Source organism: Cydia splendana, chromosome 15 (assembly GCF_910591565.1).
Source record: "Cydia splendana chromosome 15, ilCydSple1.2, whole genome shotgun sequence".
In the NCBI taxonomy this organism is placed as follows: Eukaryota; Metazoa; Arthropoda; class Insecta; order Lepidoptera; family Tortricidae; genus Cydia; species Cydia splendana.
Genome location: NC_085974.1, coordinates 13,912,144 through 13,931,631, shown reverse-complemented (window position 1 = coordinate 13,931,631; position 19,488 = coordinate 13,912,144). Strand labels below are relative to the sequence as shown.

The following is a 19,488-nucleotide window of genomic DNA, read 5'->3' as shown; positions in this document are numbered from 1 at the left end:
ACCTACTCGCATGAAAAATATTTCGTTTTAAATTTATTATGACAATCTGCATTTATATACTTACTTACCTAGATAGATTAAAAAAACTGTCAGCGAAAAAAATAAGGATAGGGTAATTTAACTTAGGGGCTGTCCATAAATTACGTCATCGATTTTTGACGATTTTTGACCCCCCCCATAATCATCCAAAAATCATGCTTCAAATGACCCCATTTCCTCCTACTTCCTGCTACCGTCATCCGATGTCCAGACCCCCCCCCCCTAATTTGAAATAACGTAATTTATGAATAGCCCCTTAAGTATGTTCTATAATTTCTATATAAAGCTTTTATTTCCCATACAAATCCAATAATCCGGCAGTTCACATTCAATCCTGCATAGAAGTGCCGAATTACCGAGCGAACTACTGTAATTTAAAATTCGTAATAAATTGTTTCTTGTACAATACAAACTAATGACAAACTGATGAAAAAATTAACTATAGCAAATCAGACTTAGGTATAAGTAGGTTTTTACGACATAGGTAGGCACTTTAGGGGCCCTAGATCCTTAACTTTTGAAATGATGTAGTTATGTATAAAATTTCCTAAAGTTTCCGACTAGGCGACACGGTAGTCTCGTAAGAAACGTTTGTCACCAACAAGCGCCCGTAACTATTTCAGTAGCTGACCCATTTGCCGCTTATTTCAGCTAATTCGCGAGTAATAAAAGTACCCGCACCAGTAGCTGGAACACTAATAATACGATAATGCTCGTTATACGGTTTCAGCAGTTTGCTTTGGCTGGCTCAGGAACATCCGGTTATTGGTTTACCTATACAAACTTTATTAGGATGCAACAAAATGGCGAAATAATGTCCTTAAAACGTTGCAAAGGCTCACCACAGGCGTAGTCTCCCTTAGTTAGTTATAGTTTTGCCATGTCCTTCTGTCCATCCATTCGTTTGTTATCAAATAGAGCTAATAGGCATAGAAAAATGAAAACTGTTTTTAGTGCTCCTTACAAAACTTTGTCCGGTGCGCTTATATCTAGGATCGCTATTCACTCTTGCAAATCGCTTAAATGCATTTTTTTATTTTTCGTGGCTACAAAGAAACCTCCATTTAGCATGGCATGGCATGACTACAATATTAAGCATGATGATAAAGTGGTAAACTACTAAAACATTTTAGGCACTTTCCTTACAAATATAGAACGTTTTTTTTTGTTTCAACCCAAGGTGTAGAGTGGAATGTGGTATGAATGTGGGGTCACATACTATTTGAACAGAAATAAGAAACGAGTATTAGTCACAAGTATTAATGCATATTTAATGTAAGATAACACGAGTAACATGCGTTGCGTACTTGTGGACTCAACATGCATATAATTTAGCAATCAGCAGACTAAACGGAAGCACAGACATTTCTGGGAACACTTAAGAGCTACCTGGAGGCCGTAAGGCTAGCATGTTATTATCATCGTGTCGTGAGTCATGGACCATAATAAAAATGCGTCGAATGGCCGGTTGAGGTCGCGGTCGCGGCAGGATTGACTTCATTTCCCCTCGCGAAAGAGGGGCGAAACGAGACTGTTGACCTGGCGGTGACGGCCTAATCTAAATATTATGCTAGTGATAAAGCAATAAATATGTAAACGAGAAAATAACAATGGGTTTAAAATGTAGGACATCTTATCGTAGGCTTTGTTTCGTGCGTGTCAAGACTTAGTAGGTATATAGGTAGATGATCTTAATATTTTCAAATAAAGTTGGATAAATGGATTTTAAAGATTATTAAGTACTATACTTATTGATAGATTTTTCCAAAACGGGAGCAACGAAGAATCTTTTCTAATTCCTAACTTTCTAAAAATTTAAATTGCCATATACAGGGTGTAGATATGTTTGATACGGTCGCATAATCGTAGGTTAGGTAGTTAGTTTAGGCTCTAGTGAATACACTTTTTAGGGTTTTGTAAAAATGTACTACTTTTATTTTGAATAAGTAAGTTTTATATACCCTCTATCCTCAACAGACACGAAGACATCCGCGACGCCATGCTGTCGCTAGTTCACATGTTCCGCACGTCAGAAGACAAGCTCGAGAGACACGAGTACCGCGAGAAAGCGCTGGGAGAACAGCTCAAGAAGATGCTAGGGGTGCTGGATAAGAAACACCGCGCCTTGGAGCCGCTTAAAGGAATGATATCGCGGTTGGATGAGAGGCTGTCCAATGTGGAGACGATACTGTTGCAGGTTGGTTTAATTAACATATTCCTGACGAGATTCGCCTGCTTGCGGTTTGCCACGAGATTCCACCATCTTGGAGGACGACCCCACTCCGAAAATATCGAAAATATTTCAAATTATTCGTTCTTGTTGATCTGTAACTCATAATCATTAAACATGTTTAGTGACTCAAATAATGATGATACGACGTTATATAGATACAAGTCTGTGACGGTCAAATTTAGCTTAAGTATGGACTCGTCGGAAAAATTAACTAACTTACGTGTAAAATACTTCATGCTACTAAACTAAAAGTAATTTGTATTTTAGCTACATTTTGTCTAAAGCGGCCTTTAGCTAAAAATAACAGTCTTTCCAGAAAGAGCAACGCGAAAAGACAACACAGAAGGCGACCGAGGAAGCGCTAGATGGCATCCAGAAGAGCCTGCAGTCTCTAACCGCGAGCGTGGGCAAGAAACCCGCGGAGTTGGACAACAATCTGACCACTGATGAGGACCCGGTCGGGCGCCGCCTTGATGCCACGGACCTGAAGATCGATGCGGTTAAGAAGGAGATTGAGAATTTGAAAAATGCTCTTAGCAAGGTTAGTAGATATAATTCACATATCATCTACGATTGGTAAAGTTTATAGGGACATGCTATTTCATTAACCTTTCGAGGGATCAACTCGAGGCATACATATAACATCTAACCTCATTTTTTGATTTAGGAAAAGATCAACGCTATATCATTATATGTCTTATTATGCCTGATAAAATACACCTGCTAAAGTTTGACAGATAGCCAAAGCCTGATTAAACCTGACTTAAGCCTGATTTGATCAACCTAATTTCATTGAGGTCCTAAGGTCTACAGTCGGTCAAACTGTTAAGAGGCCGTTATCGATATAAGTCGCAAAAACTCGCCATTCGAAGACATTTATTGCAAAGAAATAAGATCTACCGATGGTCAGTTGAGTTCAGAGTGTTGCTTTTAGTTTATCCTTGAAAGGACAACTACCTATATAACGGGACCATATTCTATTTTTCTACTAATAAATACATTTTTTTATTTTAAATAACATTTATCTAACCTACCCTAATCCGCAGGACAACCTCCGCTCCATGTGCCTTGACGCAGCACTCGACGGCGGCCACCCGTTCAACAAGCACATGTCGGACGCCGAGAAACTCCTCAACAAGTACGAGTTGAAGCTAAGCGAGTACAACGGGACGCGCGTGCAGACTGACTTCGTGCCCCTCAGCGAGGTCTCGCTAGCCGACGAGGCTTGGCACAGCAAGATGACCGAAGGTACAACATCACACTTCACTCTGTTGTAATAAGGTTTAGGAATGGTTAACCCACTCATTCAACAAGCACATGTCGGACGGCGAGAAACTGCTCAACAAGTACGAGTTGAAGCTGAGCGAGTACAATGGGACCCGCGTGCAGACTGACTTCGTGCCCCTCAGCGAGGTCTCGCTAGCCGACGAGGCTTGGCATAGCAAGATGACCGAAGGCACAACATCACACTTCACTCTGTTGTAATAAGGTTTAGGAATGGTTAACTCACTCGTTCAACAAGAACATGTCGGACGCCGAAAAACTCCTCAACAAGTACGAGTTGAAAGGTCTCGCTAGCCGACGAGGCGTGGCACAGCAAGATGACCGAAGGTACAACATCACTCTTAACTCTGTTGTAATAAAGTTTAGGAATGGTTATGGTTAACCCACTCATTCAACAAGCACATGTCGGACGCTGAAAAACTCCTCAACAAGTACGAGTTGAAAGGTCTCGCTAGCCGACGAGACTTGGCACAGCAAGATGACCGAAGGTTCTAACCGCTCACTTTGCTCTTGTACCTAATAAAAAAAATCACAGATTTCGTACCTCACACGACTATCGAGCACATTGGAAATGAATCTACGGAATTCGAAAAAATATTGTCGCTGAATGACGAGAAAGTCTGAATAAGGAAAAAGTTACAAAATAAAACTACAACGTTGAATGATAATTATTTTATTCTTAGATTAACATAAGTATCCTGGACATAACGCATGTGAACAAACAAATTGCAGAATTTCCACACGCGTATCGCAGTTTGAATAATTGTCGCCGTGGCGCATAAGTATAGGTACATATTTCATTTTTCGATTAATAAGCAGAATATATTAATGTTCAAAGTACAAGAAAATTATTACACGGCAAATCCGTAGTCAACTCGAAGAGTGGTAGCCACATCGCCGTTATCGTCACTCGAGTCTTGATCGGCAGCGGCCCATTTGCTGCAAGATATGAAATTTTCTTGACAGCAGTTTGACGCGACGAGAGATGACCATAACAGCGTTTGTCTATGTTGCACCAAACCTGAGTTCCAATAGGTACTACCAGGGTTCAGCATCAGCTATCTTGGGTAATGCTCTACCATGTGATCATCATGACGAATCGGATGTCCAAAACAGCGCGTGCCTATGTTGCACCAAACCTGAGTTCTGCTAGGTACAACCAGGGTTCAGCATCAGCTCTATCTTGGGTACTACTCTCCTAAGTGCTCATCAAGACGAGTCGGATGACCAAAACAGCGTGTGCCTATGTTGCAACAAACCTGAGTTCCTTTAGGTACTGGGTGATTCACTTTTGTATGGAGAAAAAAAAGTTGTAATATTTTTCCTGACTTTGCTCACCAAAGGAGTCTCCCCACACTAAAAATATCTATTTCAATTTTCGAAAGAATCGAATAACGTTTAGAGGTTGCACAAGTTGAAAAGGTAGAGTAAGAACCCCATACATTGCATGAAAATGAACTATGTTCTAAAATGACAAAATATAATGAACTGATACTAAAATTGAATGAGAAAACTGAATTTTGCGTCTAAAACACGATAAAAGCACTTTTCCTTTGGAAACAGGTGGAAAAACTGAAAAATCTTAATTAGAACATTTATCGAGTAACCAAAATCCAAGTTTACTACTAATTTTAAAATTTATTTATATGTAGAAGGTTCAGTATCACACTACTCTCCGCTTGGATGGTATCCGCTTAAACCATTTTCTACCCTCCGATGTAGAGTCGTTGGTTATTTGAAAAATCTTTGTTGATGTTGTGCAACCTCTAAATGTTGTACGATTTTAATTTTTTTTAACGTATAATATTATTTTATCAGTTAGAACAAGAATTCGAGCAAAGTCAGATGAAAATCGAAAATTCGGAAAAATGAAACACCCTAAGTCCTGGCTGTACCTGGTACAGCCAGGGTTCAGCATCAGCTCTATCTTGGGTACTACTCTCCTAAGTGCACATCGAGACTAGTCCGATGACCAAAACAGCGTGTGCTTATGTTGTATTAAAGCCGAGCTCCACTAGGTACTGCCAGGGTTCAGCATCAGCTATCTGCTAGCAGCCGCCAGCAACATGCTGAGGTGAGGCCATTTCGTGGCACTTTCTCTTTTTTATGTTTCTCTGTATAAGTTTTTATTTTGTGTTTGTGCTCACGAATAAAATTATTTCTATCTCTACCTCTACCTCTACCTCTACCTCTACCTCTACCTCTACCTCTACCTCGACCTCTACCTCTACCTCTACCTCTATCTCTATCTCTATCTCTATTTCTATTTCCACCACCACAAGAATGCATAGATTGTCGAATAGTGAACACGTTATGTACGCCCGTCTCAAACAGGATAGATAGAGTTAGACCAAGAAAAATCTGCAGCGATTTTGATAGCCCACGCAGTGCAAGTGTTATTCTGCCGTCATAATCCCGATAATTCACAACAAACACCGATAACAAACTCTGCGAAACATGGAAGTCATAAATATCATGTGAAAAACGTCGTTCTGACTTTTTGACTATTTTAAGGTTAGGCTACAGGGCAAACCCTTAACCCGATCGTCTTTGTTTTAGGCTCAAATTCTAGCTGACTAAATTGTCCAGAGCCGTTTTTCTCAAATTTTTGATATCATTCTTCGTTTCCAAATTATCGAGCACCAAAATCAGAAATTCGGAAAAAAATTAATTTTATTTTCACTATTTCGACCATAACTTTTTTCGTTTTTGACTTTCTCGAATAATTATTTTTGCACCTTACAGCTCTCGTGATTATGCGTCTATTGAGCCTTTTTTTAATATCATATCTTCACGACTTTCCGAGATATAAGGGGATCGCACTTTTTCGTGAAATCGGACCGTATACTGGAGCGAACGAAAAGACATTTCCAATGTCAAAACTATGACACTGTACGAGGTCGACACTTGGAATAGGAAAAGTCTGCGATTGCTTCGCCTTAGTCCTAACTTCAATATTCGATATAGGTGCAGACAAGTAATCCCCAACGATGTCACTTGGCGTGACTTTATGAGCCAAGAGGTGTAAACAACATAGCTATGTCGTAAACATCCCGAAATAAAAAGTAGCAATGTTTCTGTGTTAGCCCTCATGTCCTCGACTCTGCTGAATAATGCGAGAGGTCGCTTGCTCGGGATCCCAAATTATATTTATTTCGCGGGTATTCGGAAGTGTTATTTCTATGCCAGTAAAATATTTCTTTTAACAGTGATGGAACGCCAAGAGAAGGAGGTGAAGAAGATACAGCAACTCCTCGGCGACGCTGAGAGCATGTGGAAGGACCTTCCTCGGCTAGCTGACCTGCGGTGGTCGACCAACCTGACGCTGGACGCCGTAGCTGCTGCCGGCGCTAGTCTCACGGAGAATAACGAGCAGGGTAAGTCTTCACCGTCCAACTCCTCAAGTGGAAGGACCTGCATCGGCTAGCTGACCTGCGGTGGTCGACCAACCTGACGCTGGACGCCGTCGCTGCTGCCAGCGCTAGTCTCATGGAGAATAACGAGCAGGGTGAGTATATAGATTAGATACTCATAATACCTTACCTGCAACTCAAGTAGAAACTGATGTGATAGTGTGGAGTCGGTTTCAATGTATTTCTGCGCACGTTGTATCTGAAAAGCATAGGGTATTAACGGGTATACGGGTCTGCAATGTATCCATTAGATACGGGTATAATTTGCTAAATGGTCTTGTGTCAAATCAAATACCTAAGTTGGTCCTTCGAACCGGATCAAACACGTTTCAAAAGTCCCAAGGCCAATTTAACAATGATAACCATTTTCCACAGGTGTATCTAAAGTCGTAACCAAGCTTCGGGAGTTGAGCGACCGTCTCACGAGAACCAACGAGGATATCCAGCAGAGCTTGACGCAAGGGAACACGCTGAGCGAGCGAGCGCTTACAGATATTTCTAGGAACTACATCGCTCTTCATGCAGAGGTACAGTGAATATCTCATATTAGGAAAAAATAAACGTTGGAGGAGAGCATAGCATTGTTGTAGTGAAGCATTTGTTCCTTTTCCGTAATAAATATTTTTCTAACAGTTGGAAATATCTAGAAAATTTCTGGAAAAGAATACGACACATATGTAATGGAAAGTTTCATTGTGGAAATACATTGTTATTTAAGTTATATTTATAATGTAAATAATACAAACTTAATACTTAAGTAACATTTATAAGTTACATAAAATAACTAAAACTAAACCTAACTAAAAAATAGAAATCCTTAAAATGGAAAAGTTAATTCCCTAATCCCCACATTTAGTCACTTACCTATTGAAAGTTTTGGAAATCGGTCGGCAGTCCAGCACATCAGTAGGTGGCAAGCGAGTAGGTAATCAACTGACTTTAGTAAGGAAATAATGGTACAACCTCAGAGCACAGAGAACATTCATATAAATATCTGTGGGTACAACTCCTTTGCAGGTGTAAAGGTAAATACTTACCTTGTTTATTTTGCTTTTCCCTTGAGAACTGCGATTTCTTCCAGGCTTAAAATGGTTTTATATGAAGTTTCTTGTACTTACCTCTATTAAACATGCGTTTTTGTCTAGGTTCAAGCATTGGCAAAGGACGAGCACGTGATGCAATCGACAGCGGACAACGTACTGGCGACGAAGAAGCGTATCGAGTACGGCGTCCACCAGATCCTAGTTGAAGTAGGAGAGCTGGTCCGCGCGCAGGGCTCACGGCTCAACAAATCTGTTAGCGACAGGTATAACTCAAACATCTGAAGTTTTCTTTCATCTTATGGTGGGTCCAGAGGGCCTACCGCGAAATTTCGTTATCTGCCCTTCTGTCGCTCTTGTATATTCGACCGATAGAGAGGCAAACAAAGTTACGAACGAACGAAGTGGCGGAAGTGGAAGTGGTGGTCGACGCATAGATAGCGCGCCATTCGCGGATTACTTGCGAACTGCACTCCCGCTACAAATAGTATTAGGTATGCAATGCAGTACGACGCACGCACAGACAACGTACGTGAGCATGCACATTCGTGGCGCGTTCACCAGATCTAGGCGGACCTTTGTTACTGTTACCAAGAACCATTTTTCAACATTTTCGTTGCGAAAGCACACAATTATCTTATTTTGTACTCGACTCAAGAATTTATCTCTTTGTTGCCTTTGCCCTTTCACTGTTAAAATTCTAACAATCAGAAGATGAAGTTTAATTGAAGCTTGCTCAATTCAAATGAGCAACGGTAAGGTCTGTCCACGATAAAAAGTAGTCAGCATTTAATTAAAAATATATATAAAATAAAAGACAACTGACATCTGTCACTTTGATTGTTAGATAGCGGGAAGAATAAACTATCGTTTAGGGCTATTTGGAGTTTATAAATTCGTAACATTTATAAAATGTCGTCTAGCCAACTGGACATCCGAAAAAAGATCGTGTACCAAAATGTCGGTATATCGCAAGGAAAGTTAGCCAAATTATTAAAAGTTCCGAAGTCAACCGTGCAAAAGGTATTGGCTAATTATCAGTCCAGATTGTCTGTTTCAAGAAAAGGTGGTTCGGGTAGAAAACGCGGTCCTGCTGATAAAACTAAGGCAAAAAAAAGTAATCGAGCATTTTAAGAAGAATCCAACTCTCTCTGTCCGTGACGTCGCCAGAAAATGTAAGGTATCGAAATCGTATGTCCAAAAAATCAAGCAGCGTGCAGGTTTACGATCGTACAAGGCAACTACAGTTCCTAATCGCGATGCTACAAAGGATAAATTATGTAAAACCCGGGCTCGAAAGTTGTATACAAAATATTTGACGAAGTTTGGTTGTATTTTGATGGACGACGAAACATACGTGAAAGCAGATTTTAAGCAATTACCAGGTTTGCAGTTCTATGTGGAAAATCAAAGAGGGAATGCCGATAAAAAAATTACAACAAAAAAACTTGATAAATGTGCAAAAAAAATCCTTGTCTGGCAAGCCATCTGTACATGTGGTCAAAAAAGCAAATCGTTTGTTACTACGGGTACGATTAACCAATCCATTTACACGAAAGAGTGTTTGAAAAAACGTTTATTGCCGTTTATAAGAAACCACACCGAGCCTGTCATATTCTGGCCTGATTTAGCGTCCTCACATTATGCCAAATCTGTTTTAGAATGGTACACTGAAAATAATATCTCCTTTGTACCGAAATTAGTAAATCCACCAAACTGCCCAGAACTCCGGCCGGTAGAGCATTATTGGGCAATAATGAAAAGAAAATTGAAAAATAGTGGTATAATTGCTACAAATGAGCAACAGTTCAAAAGAATGTGGGATACGACATGTAAAAAGGTGACCGAAAGTGATGTACAGAGATTGATGGAAGGAGTCCGAAGCAAAGTCAGGGCATTTTACCAGTGTTAATTTGTTAAACAGGTTTATTAATTTTAAAGAACACTAATAAAACTTTAATTTAAATAGCCCATGAAATTGTTTTTTTAGATTTTTTTCTAATTTGTCGTTATAACACCGACCACTTTTTTTCGTGGACAGGCCTTAGGTAAATGTAGGTAGGTAGAGTTCAAATGTAGGTACCTATATACAATCCCTTACCTTTCGAGTGCGTAGTAGAACTCTAATAAATGAAACATGACGGTGGTGATCAATATTAATCCCTTATTAAACTTACAGATTTGACAGCATAGAGCTGAAGATGATCGAGAACCATGCAGCAGCCCTGAGTAACACCAGCGCCAAGATTGAATCGGAAATGTCGCAAGTTTGGCGGCAGATCGGCGTCATGTACCAGCAGATGACCGCCAACCAGCGGTCGTTGGATAAACTCACTGTAAGTGTATTTCAATCTACCGTTTGGCGTTTATAGGTACCCATCGTTAGAATATCTTCAGGACTTCAAACAGAGCCGTAGTCTGTTAACTTAGGAAAAATTAGAAAAATACCTAAGGCGTGTAAGTAATACCAAGTTATTTGTTTTACATGGGGGCAAAGTTGTGTGGTTGTGTCGACCGGGTGGGATGACGATCTGCGAAAGACTGCAGGCAGATGCTGGATGCGGCAAGCTGAAGACAGGGCGCTTCGGCGCTCTTTAGGGGAGGGCTATGTCCAGCAGTGGACTAATATATGCCCGATAAGAAAAAAAACAAACACAAGAAAACAACTCAAAATTTGCATTTGATTACTTTGCCTCACATGTGAATAAAATGCAACTTTGGTATCAGTTTTTGCAGTGCAAAGTAAGACTTTCCGAGCTGGTGTGGTAAGCTTGGGTAGCCTAGTTGACCTAACAAAGCCCAGCCGAGTTTAGCTAGGTCGCGTCTAGGTGTATGTAAATAACCCTTTCACACAAAACCTTAGTCATTTACATGCGTCGACACAAAACGTTATCACCCAAGAACGCGGCTAACATGTTACAAGAACCCTACCGTTGCGTTTATTTACTACCATCAAACCTAAAGTCCATAATGCGTTGTTAACAACGTAAGTAACGTAAACTAACACTCGTCATTACGCGCAGAACAAACAGTTGCCGCATATTTTATTCATGGGGCTTTAGCAATGGAAAAACACTTTATGAGGCGTAAACCAGAATTAAGGGTTCTTGCACACTTATCAATCTACTGTCTGGTGTATATTCACCCGCCGTTTTGGCGTCGGCGACATGTCGCGACGTCGTGCTTGCGATCAAGCAACAGTTTAATTAGCGCGACCAACCGGCAATTATGTTCTGTTTGCGACGTAACTGCAACTGCAACGATAGTCTGGACGACAAATATGTAAAAGCCGCATTTAGGACTCTTATGGTGGTATGGTGCTAATAGGTGTGAAATAAAAATAATTTTTCAAATAAACATACCTTCGAAGTTAACCTTTGAGAGTAGGAGTGCGCGCATTGTATTGTAGACTTGACATCTATGCGTTAACCTTTAATTCTATTATAAATCCTTATTCCCACAGGAGCAGACCGACCAGTATGTAAATACTACCGCCACGACATTGGACGGCATGAAAGGAAAGGTAATCAATTATAGACTTTATAGCTTTAGAAATAACGACCATTACAACGTCCATTAATCTAATTGTTTCTGTCAAACACAACATTTTATAACAGCTCAATACACATTCATAACTGGCAACAACGATTGCGAGTTAAGCCATGGAAGCGAAATATTCTAAATGGGTCACCTTATACGCTTATGCAGAATGGTACAAAAATACGTTCACAATTTTTTTCGCAAGAGCATATTGTTGGTAATTTTAACAAACATTTGCGTTTGTGTATCAAAGCTAAACGAGAATATTTTAAAGATAATATTTTGTTTTAGTTAAATGATTGTAGTTTAAATTTTCAATCACATTTCGTAAATGATGTGATGTGTAAGGGTGGTATTCCATCTGCCCAATATCTTAGTCCATTGTCATTGCGTCTCACACTTTCATTAAGCAAAATGTGAGACAAAATACACACGGTCAGGTGGAATACCACCCTAAGAAAAAAGTCCCTAAAATTTTTTGTTAACGTAATTTTGGGCCAGCCTGGTAATTTTAAGAATTTTCACTTTCTATGGCGGAAGTTTTGTAACATCTTTCTGTCGGTATCAGTATGTAGTATGTACTGATTTTACGCATGATATCTTGATTATTTGAACACAGGTCAGCACAATCACGACGCGGATGACAGAAGTAAACGATAACCTGAATTACCTGCTGGGAAGGTTATCCCTGGTCACCCAGGAGTTCGGGCAGATCAAGACGGGGCTGGGAGACGCGCTCGACAAGCTGAAGGACAGTATGGACACGGTGCAGACTAAAGTTAAACTTGAAGGTGTGTATGTCTCGCACTAACTTTGCGTAGGTGAACGGCATTGGCGAAGCTACGAAAAATAACTAGAATTTAACCATGTGACCCATGACTATAAAGCTGGATCGTCTGAACGGCGAACTGAACTGTCTGCTACTGGGTAAATTTATATGCGACGTTATCTATGAAAAGGGACCTTATTGTCGATGGCGCTTACGCCATTATTAACGATGCTCCGATATAAATACAATGCCGCGCGACGCTGTGCGGCGTAAGCGCCATCGACAATAAGGTCCCTTTTCATAGATAATGCCCCATATATCCATAAGTATCCTTATCTATATCCATATATCCAAGTTCCTGCAGTATAATTTGACGAGCTAAGAAAAAGTACCCTTCCGTAACTGCACGCGGTGTTTTATTTACGCACTATTTGTGGAGACCTTCCTCACAATAGTGTTGTTCGCTCCGGATTTTTAATGTGGATGATGGGAGAAATTCCTTATAAGGAATCATAGACCATAATTGACTATAAACATAAGTAAAAAAAAATTTTAGTTGTACAACGTGTGTATGTTGTGTAGTTGTGTTTTGTCTTTGTGAGGCATTACAATCCTATAATATTACAGTTAGGCTAATAAATATTGCATCATCCACAGACGCAGGCCCCGGACCTCACAACATCACCAGCGCGGAGATGGCGCCGTGAGCACAGAAGATGCCAAATATCTAGTGTAGTGTAGCCTTAACAACAACTAACCCAATGTAAAGGTGCTCTTATACCTACCAGAACCCAGTTTTAAAAGCTACAAGTTTACGGGTAGAAAACGGCGTTTGACACACGTATAATGAGCGGCATTTTGGTCAGTTTTGCCATTTTACACCAGTAAAATTGTAACTTGTAGGTTTGAAAATGCGCCCCAGGAATAGTAATATAACCTGTAATACAACAAGTGGAAGTCTCTTTTTAACAAATAGAGATAAAAATAAACTTCTGTGTATATGTGAAGTTGTGAAGCATTTATAAAACGGAAAAGCACCTTGGAGATGTTTGCATTAGGCTGACAGTAGGCAAGAAGCCTGCTGTTAGTGATTACGCAGCGTACTACGTAGGTGAACAACACGCGAACGCGATGCGAAGCGATGCGGCGCGGGGTGAATCAATCCTTTGATACCTATTGTGTCCTACGTGGGCGATCTCTTTGCGAACGCGAACGCCTTGGGCCCGCCGCGCCGCGCCGCGTCGCGTTCGCGAGTTGTTCGCTTACGTAAGACGGAGCGTTAGATACTGTTGGGAAATGTGGCCTAATGTAAACGTGCCGCAATACGACTGAATTTAACTTAGCAATTAAAATAAAACTCATGTTTTAACTTTTGCAAATATTTAATCTCTTTCATAATTGTGGATCTATATATTTATATTGTACAAGTAATATGATACAATTACATTTGATTGCGACAGAATGCTGACGTCACTGAGTGAGCACGAGCACGAAACCAGCAAGTAGTGACCGACCACTGTACAATCATACAATATTGATATAATAATTGATCTTAAATAATATACACACAAATTATTTGTCTCCCTTCTTGGTTATTTTATTAATCATGATTACAACCTCGTTTCCTATGTGCAATAAATATATTAATTATCAAATTAATCATACTGATTAAATAATTAGATAAAATTCGTGCCCTTATAGTGAATTTGTTACGCTTAATAATATATTTGAAATTGTGAAACACTCATTGCATCATACACAGGAGGACAAATAAATGGCATTTATGAAAGGGACTGCACAATTGCACACGGTTGCAAAACATTTGTAGGTCCTCAAAAGGAACACAATGGAATCTAAATTTTGCGACCACTTAAAAGGTAACACTAGCACATTCGTTGTCACTGAACAGCCTAAACTGGGACAATCTATAAGCTATATAATGAACAACAAAAACAACGGTGTCCCGAGGTGAAACACTTAACGATAAAACAAACGAGAGTTACAACTACGCGAGCCAGTCGCTATTCTTCATTGGAAAACTTCTACTTAGGATATTTATTATCTTTACTATTTTTGATACTATAACAAAGCGGAAATTAACCGATAATAGTTTCGTGACAAAAATAAATCGAGTATATTACAAGAGGCAAATCTTCAATGGCAGTGGCTTATCTAACACTCATACACGAATAGCACTTGAAACGTTTTTACACGTGAACAGTATGTACACGGATTAATGCTCATGTACATTATATTAATGCAAAAAATATTTACATCCCTTACTTAATTATGTATTAAAAAGCACTTAACCTTCCCTTAGCCCACTCCCCGAATCTATCAAAAGAGAAAAACTTAGGTATTACAAAGAATACGAATTATGAAAAACCGTACAATATGCGAAAATATGACATCGTCAAACAGCACAAGTGAAGTATATAAAGATACCCTTTACAACTAATAAGACAAGCTCAAAGCTTTGTTTATAACGATTCAAAAATAACTAGTCGATAAGATAAACAAGTTTAAAAATAACCGGTATAGTCGATATTATAATGGTGAGTCTAAAAGGCCGAGTATGAACGTACAAGCTGCCTAAGTGAGGTAAGTCTAAGGTCCGTGAGACCGGTCATGTCCGAGACATCTAACTTTGTACACGCGGTATCAAAACGTCTAAGCGGCGCCGCTCAGTGCCTTACACCGTAACCTACTATTTATAATTTATTAACTCCTAACTAAGTCTCATGTGTAAAATTGTGCCACACAAGCGCCGTTGGGACATGTAAAGCGGAATGCGAAACGGAATGTACAGAACTGAGATCGTTCCCGGAACGTTTTCGAAAGCAATCGATCCTCACTACACTATCTAGTCTTACGACCGCTTTGCTCTAAATAGCGCAGGAGTTCCCAATAGTAGGCGCGTATCGCGATGGCACGGGGGACGCAGAGAATTTTGACAATCAAGAAATCTCGTAGATTTTCTTGGTGTTTTGGCCACCGCAAAATCTAAAGGGGGCACAAAAAATCTCGTCGTCAGGACGGGTACGACGCAGACAAAGTTGGGAACCCCTGCTCTAGTGAGAGGCCTAAAATGGATTCTCAGACCTCTTATAGTATAAATTACCTTATTTAAGTAACATAGACGGCCGGATAAGGTGATACCGAATACCCTAATACCGAATCAGGAACAGAGGCGTGATCCCAACCACTTACCGAGCTCTACCGCGATCGAACTTACATAGGAAGACATACAACTATACACATGCGTCTTTTATACACGTCGCCAAATAAAACTTTAATCTATTACGTACATATTGTAAGTGAAAATATAATCGTTCGCAATTAAAGACAAGAGTGTAGAGCAAGCCGGTCGATGTCATGTAACGTCGACTCACACGATTAGATGACCACCCCATAAATCCGAGGCACTTACATGATCTTAAGTTAATGATATACAACTACACCTAGGAGTACTGAAGGTTAGCTCATTGTCGCCCCGAAGGACCCGTTGATACAACGGGCGTGACACATTTAAAGCTATGGACTCGTTTCACGTACTAGTATAGACTATCCTAACACGGAGAGAGAAGGGAGCTATCGTAGACGCACACTTAACTAGATAACCTACCGCAGCTCTTACATTACGGGACCGACGACGTCGCGTCGGCCCGGTACGTTACATACAAAATTGGTATAGTAAAATGAGTGTCCGACTTCATAAAAATGCCTAACGTGCGGTCATGTTAAAAAATATAGTGTCTCCCGGTGAACTTGGAAAATATTGAACGAGTGCAGGAGTGAAAAGTCAATCGATACAAACCGTCCCCGCCCTTATCTCAGTAAGATTAACGGTAAAAGTGGGTGCCACATCAACCATCTCAACAATGGAACCTACGGCGCGGGCCGCGCCAGCTATGTACATATCGACAAGTCGCAACAACAAAACAACAATTAGTTAAAACCGTCCGGCGGCCGCTGCGGCCGGCCCGGGGCCCGCCGAGGTCATTCAATTCCTATAAAAGCTATATTACACGCGCGGGCCTCCGCAGCCTCGGCCGCGGCGAGCCCGGGGACAAATATTAATCTTATGTACATATTGTCGCGTATCTCTTCGTCTACGACTGGTCGCCGTTTACCTCCTGGTCTTGGACGAGACGCGCTCGTGCGAGTGCGAGTGCGTGTGGGGGGTCGCGCCCCCCCCCCCGCTCCTAACTGGAGCACGACGCCGGCGACGCGGCCGACAGCGGCGAGTCCCGAGGGCAGCCCGACAGCGTCACCACCACCTGCGGATAAGAGGCTGTAGTCCAAGCATACAAACAAAACAAACATTGTTAAGACTACATCGAATATGACTTGAACATTGACATGAAATGTGGTTTAAGCGTTTTACCATTTAGTCTGGATATCAGTAATGCGCTATGCATTTGCACTCTCCAATAACAACACAGCTGTTACAATCTTCATACCAGACGATTTGGATTTACAGATATGTTTGTACCGAATACTAATTTCATTATTTTCTCTGGTTCCTAACTTAAGAAACACACCCAGCTAGCTTGCAACCCAAAATTATATTGCAACAGATTACAAATTACATCATGCTATGCTACCCCTTATATTGATTACTGATACTCTGGTAGTAAGATTTCTGACTTATCTGATTTTTTTCGCAAATGTATCTTGTCTCAGGGATCTACAAAAGCATCAAATGCTTTATATAATTGATTGTTCAATGATAAAATATGAAACAGTAACTCACAGCACACTACAGTAGTAAACAAAAGGAACTAAAACTAATTTAAAACATAAATGCTGTGTAAGCTAATTACCTTAATTATGTGCCAATAATTTACACATTCTGACTTCAGAAATGACAAGTTAATTTTTTATAAATGATCATTTCCCATACCTAAATTTTAAAACTTATTATTTTTAGTTAGCAAGATAAAGTATTGAATGGCTAAGCCCAAAAGTAACCAATAAAGTATAGCCCACAACACAACATTTTAATTGTCTCAACATACAATAATTGGTGAAGGTTTCTTACTAACATAAACTAATTCAATCAATATTTAATTACATAGTTAGTAGGTAGCCTGTGTTCTTATACTATCATATCCCAAACATAAGTGAGAAATAAAAGTATAGTAGGTAGTACAGTTAAAAGATTCGTACCTTTCGACTGCCCGCGTGATTCCGATGCTCGCACAGCCACACACCCTGCCATGTGCCCAGGTTTAGTTTCCCGTCCGTGATGGGAATTGTGAGAGAGGAACCCAAGAAGCACGCCTTAACATGAGCCGGCTGTGGGACAACAGATTCTCTTTTTAGTTACTAATATTCCAATAAAATGAGATAATCTGCACTATTTTACGCTTTAATAATACAGTGTAAACTCTATATCGCGACACTCAAGGGACCTGACATTTTTTGACATTATAGAGAGTTTTCGTTAAATAGAGAGAAATTAATATTAAAGTAAACCCATTACAGGCAAAAATAGGGAGTGAAACGTTATATTGAGTGACTTTATATAGTAACATAAATAATCATTCTATACATTCACTTCATGAGACAAATATGTGGCCCATTAGTCCTCGGTCTAATATGATTGTGAGGGTTGGTTAAATGACAGTTTTAACATGTCACTAGAATTCATTATTAAGTAACCGAATGTCAATTTCTCAGTTGCAATAAGGCAAAGGCGTAAGGTTAAATTGTCATTTAAAGTGTATAGTGACATAATATCTTAATGGTCAATTAATTGGGTTACCATTTCTCATAACATTTCTTTAAAGTCACAACTTTGGAAACAAATCAAATTATTTTATTAAATATTTTGATTTGTGTTTTTTAAGTAGTCACACTACTATATATAAATTATAAACTGAAATAGATGTCATATATTAAAGAAAAAGTGACGAAGCCCTCCAGCGGTGAAGGCCGGATTCTCTTAAACATATCTTAAGATTCATGATTAGGACACTTCATAAAACAATATTATTATTTTTTGCCTTATGTCATCAGATTTGGCACACTAATAAACAAGGTCACAATGATAAGAAAGTTGATAATATCACAGCATATCAACAATATAATTGAAGCCAGAGGTTTTGCTTATATTATGTTTGATAGCTGATAAGAGATTACAGCTATGCATTCACATATAATATGCTATGGGTCACCTTCAAGACTCACAAATTAGCAAACAAGTGACAATTAAAATGGCATAAACAAACAGCTGACACTCTGAGAATGTTCTAAGTTTGAATTGTCATCATAGAAGGGAAGATCAAAACAAAATGTTTATGATAAGTGTGGATTATTACCATATCGTCAGGGCCCTCGCAGGAGTGGCGGTACGGCAGTCCCTCGGGCACGATTTTGTTGAGCATCATCTCCATGTCGTCTCGTACGTCTGGGTCCCAGCTTTCATTTAACGCGAGACTCGCCGAAGTGTGCATAACTGAAAACAACGTGCCCTCTCGTCAGCCGGTTTATATACGTTACGCATTTTGACATTTCACGCACTGTCCTACTACTATAGTCATATGACCACTGCGTTATCGACATTGATGCAAATTTCATTACTTTAATCATAAACCAAAAATCGCGCGAGATTAAAATGTAGGGCAAATTGACAAGTGGGAGGGGGTGCAGCAATGTAGAAGCAGGAGCGACGTCTTAGCGTATAGTGGTACTCACTCTGGATGTGGCAGAGTCCGATGGCGAATAGCGACAACTCGGGCACCTGCTTGAGGATCTCCTCGGTGACGAGGTGCACGCCCCGGTGCTGCGGCCTCAAGTTCAGCTTCCGTTGAAACCACGCGGACCCGATCTGAAGTCCTCGGTTCGAGGCCATGTTTAATTTTTCAAATGCTACAGAATGACCGCAAGAACGCAACCGATATTACACAACATCACTTAATAAAACCTTTACACGAATTGAACCACAATTATCATAAAAGATTCATCTTCGATCTTTAAATAGTAATAAATATAGCGGAGGTTATAGGACAGATTCGACACCCTATTTTCTGCGGGAAGGTGAAACAGTCGTTAAACGAAAGAGAAACAAAATCGAATAGTTGCCAGTAAAAAAAATATCAGCAGTCCAATACGAATTTCATTCATAAATTCCAATTAGGACATTGCAAGTTTTATCAATCCTGG

At 40.0% G+C, this 19,488-nt stretch overlaps 2 protein-coding genes across 2 annotated transcripts in view; one reads left to right on the top strand and one right to left on the bottom strand.

Moving 5' to 3' along the window:
* LOC134797366 (uncharacterized) overlaps window positions 1-13,905 on the top strand; it is a 40,283-nt gene extending 26,378 nt beyond the window's left edge. Inside the window, exons 19-28 of the mRNA XM_063769588.1 lie at window positions 2,017-2,236; window positions 2,589-2,813; window positions 3,319-3,520; window positions 6,766-6,933; window positions 7,345-7,496; window positions 8,115-8,275; window positions 10,189-10,345; window positions 11,473-11,532; window positions 12,169-12,340; window positions 12,976-13,905. Coding sequence (XP_063625658.1) covers window positions 2,017-2,236; window positions 2,589-2,813; window positions 3,319-3,520; window positions 6,766-6,933; window positions 7,345-7,496; window positions 8,115-8,275; window positions 10,189-10,345; window positions 11,473-11,532; window positions 12,169-12,340; window positions 12,976-13,025 — 1,567 coding nt within the window. The 3' untranslated portion in view covers window positions 13,026-13,905. The remainder of the gene's footprint in view (window positions 1-2,016; window positions 2,237-2,588; window positions 2,814-3,318; window positions 3,521-6,765; window positions 6,934-7,344; window positions 7,497-8,114; window positions 8,276-10,188; window positions 10,346-11,472; window positions 11,533-12,168; window positions 12,341-12,975) is intronic.
* LOC134797777 (UPF0047 protein YjbQ) lies at window positions 13,682-19,348 on the bottom strand. Its single transcript, XM_063770143.1, has 4 exons — window positions 19,021-19,348; window positions 18,645-18,781; window positions 17,491-17,619; window positions 13,682-16,598 (listed from the first exon to the last, which is right to left on the bottom strand). Exons 1-4 carry the CDS (start codon window positions 19,175-19,177, stop codon window positions 16,524-16,526), a joined length of 498 nt encoding a protein of 165 aa, XP_063626213.1. The 5' UTR covers window positions 19,178-19,348; the 3' UTR covers window positions 13,682-16,523.
* Between the last annotated feature and the right edge of the window lie 140 nt (window positions 19,349-19,488).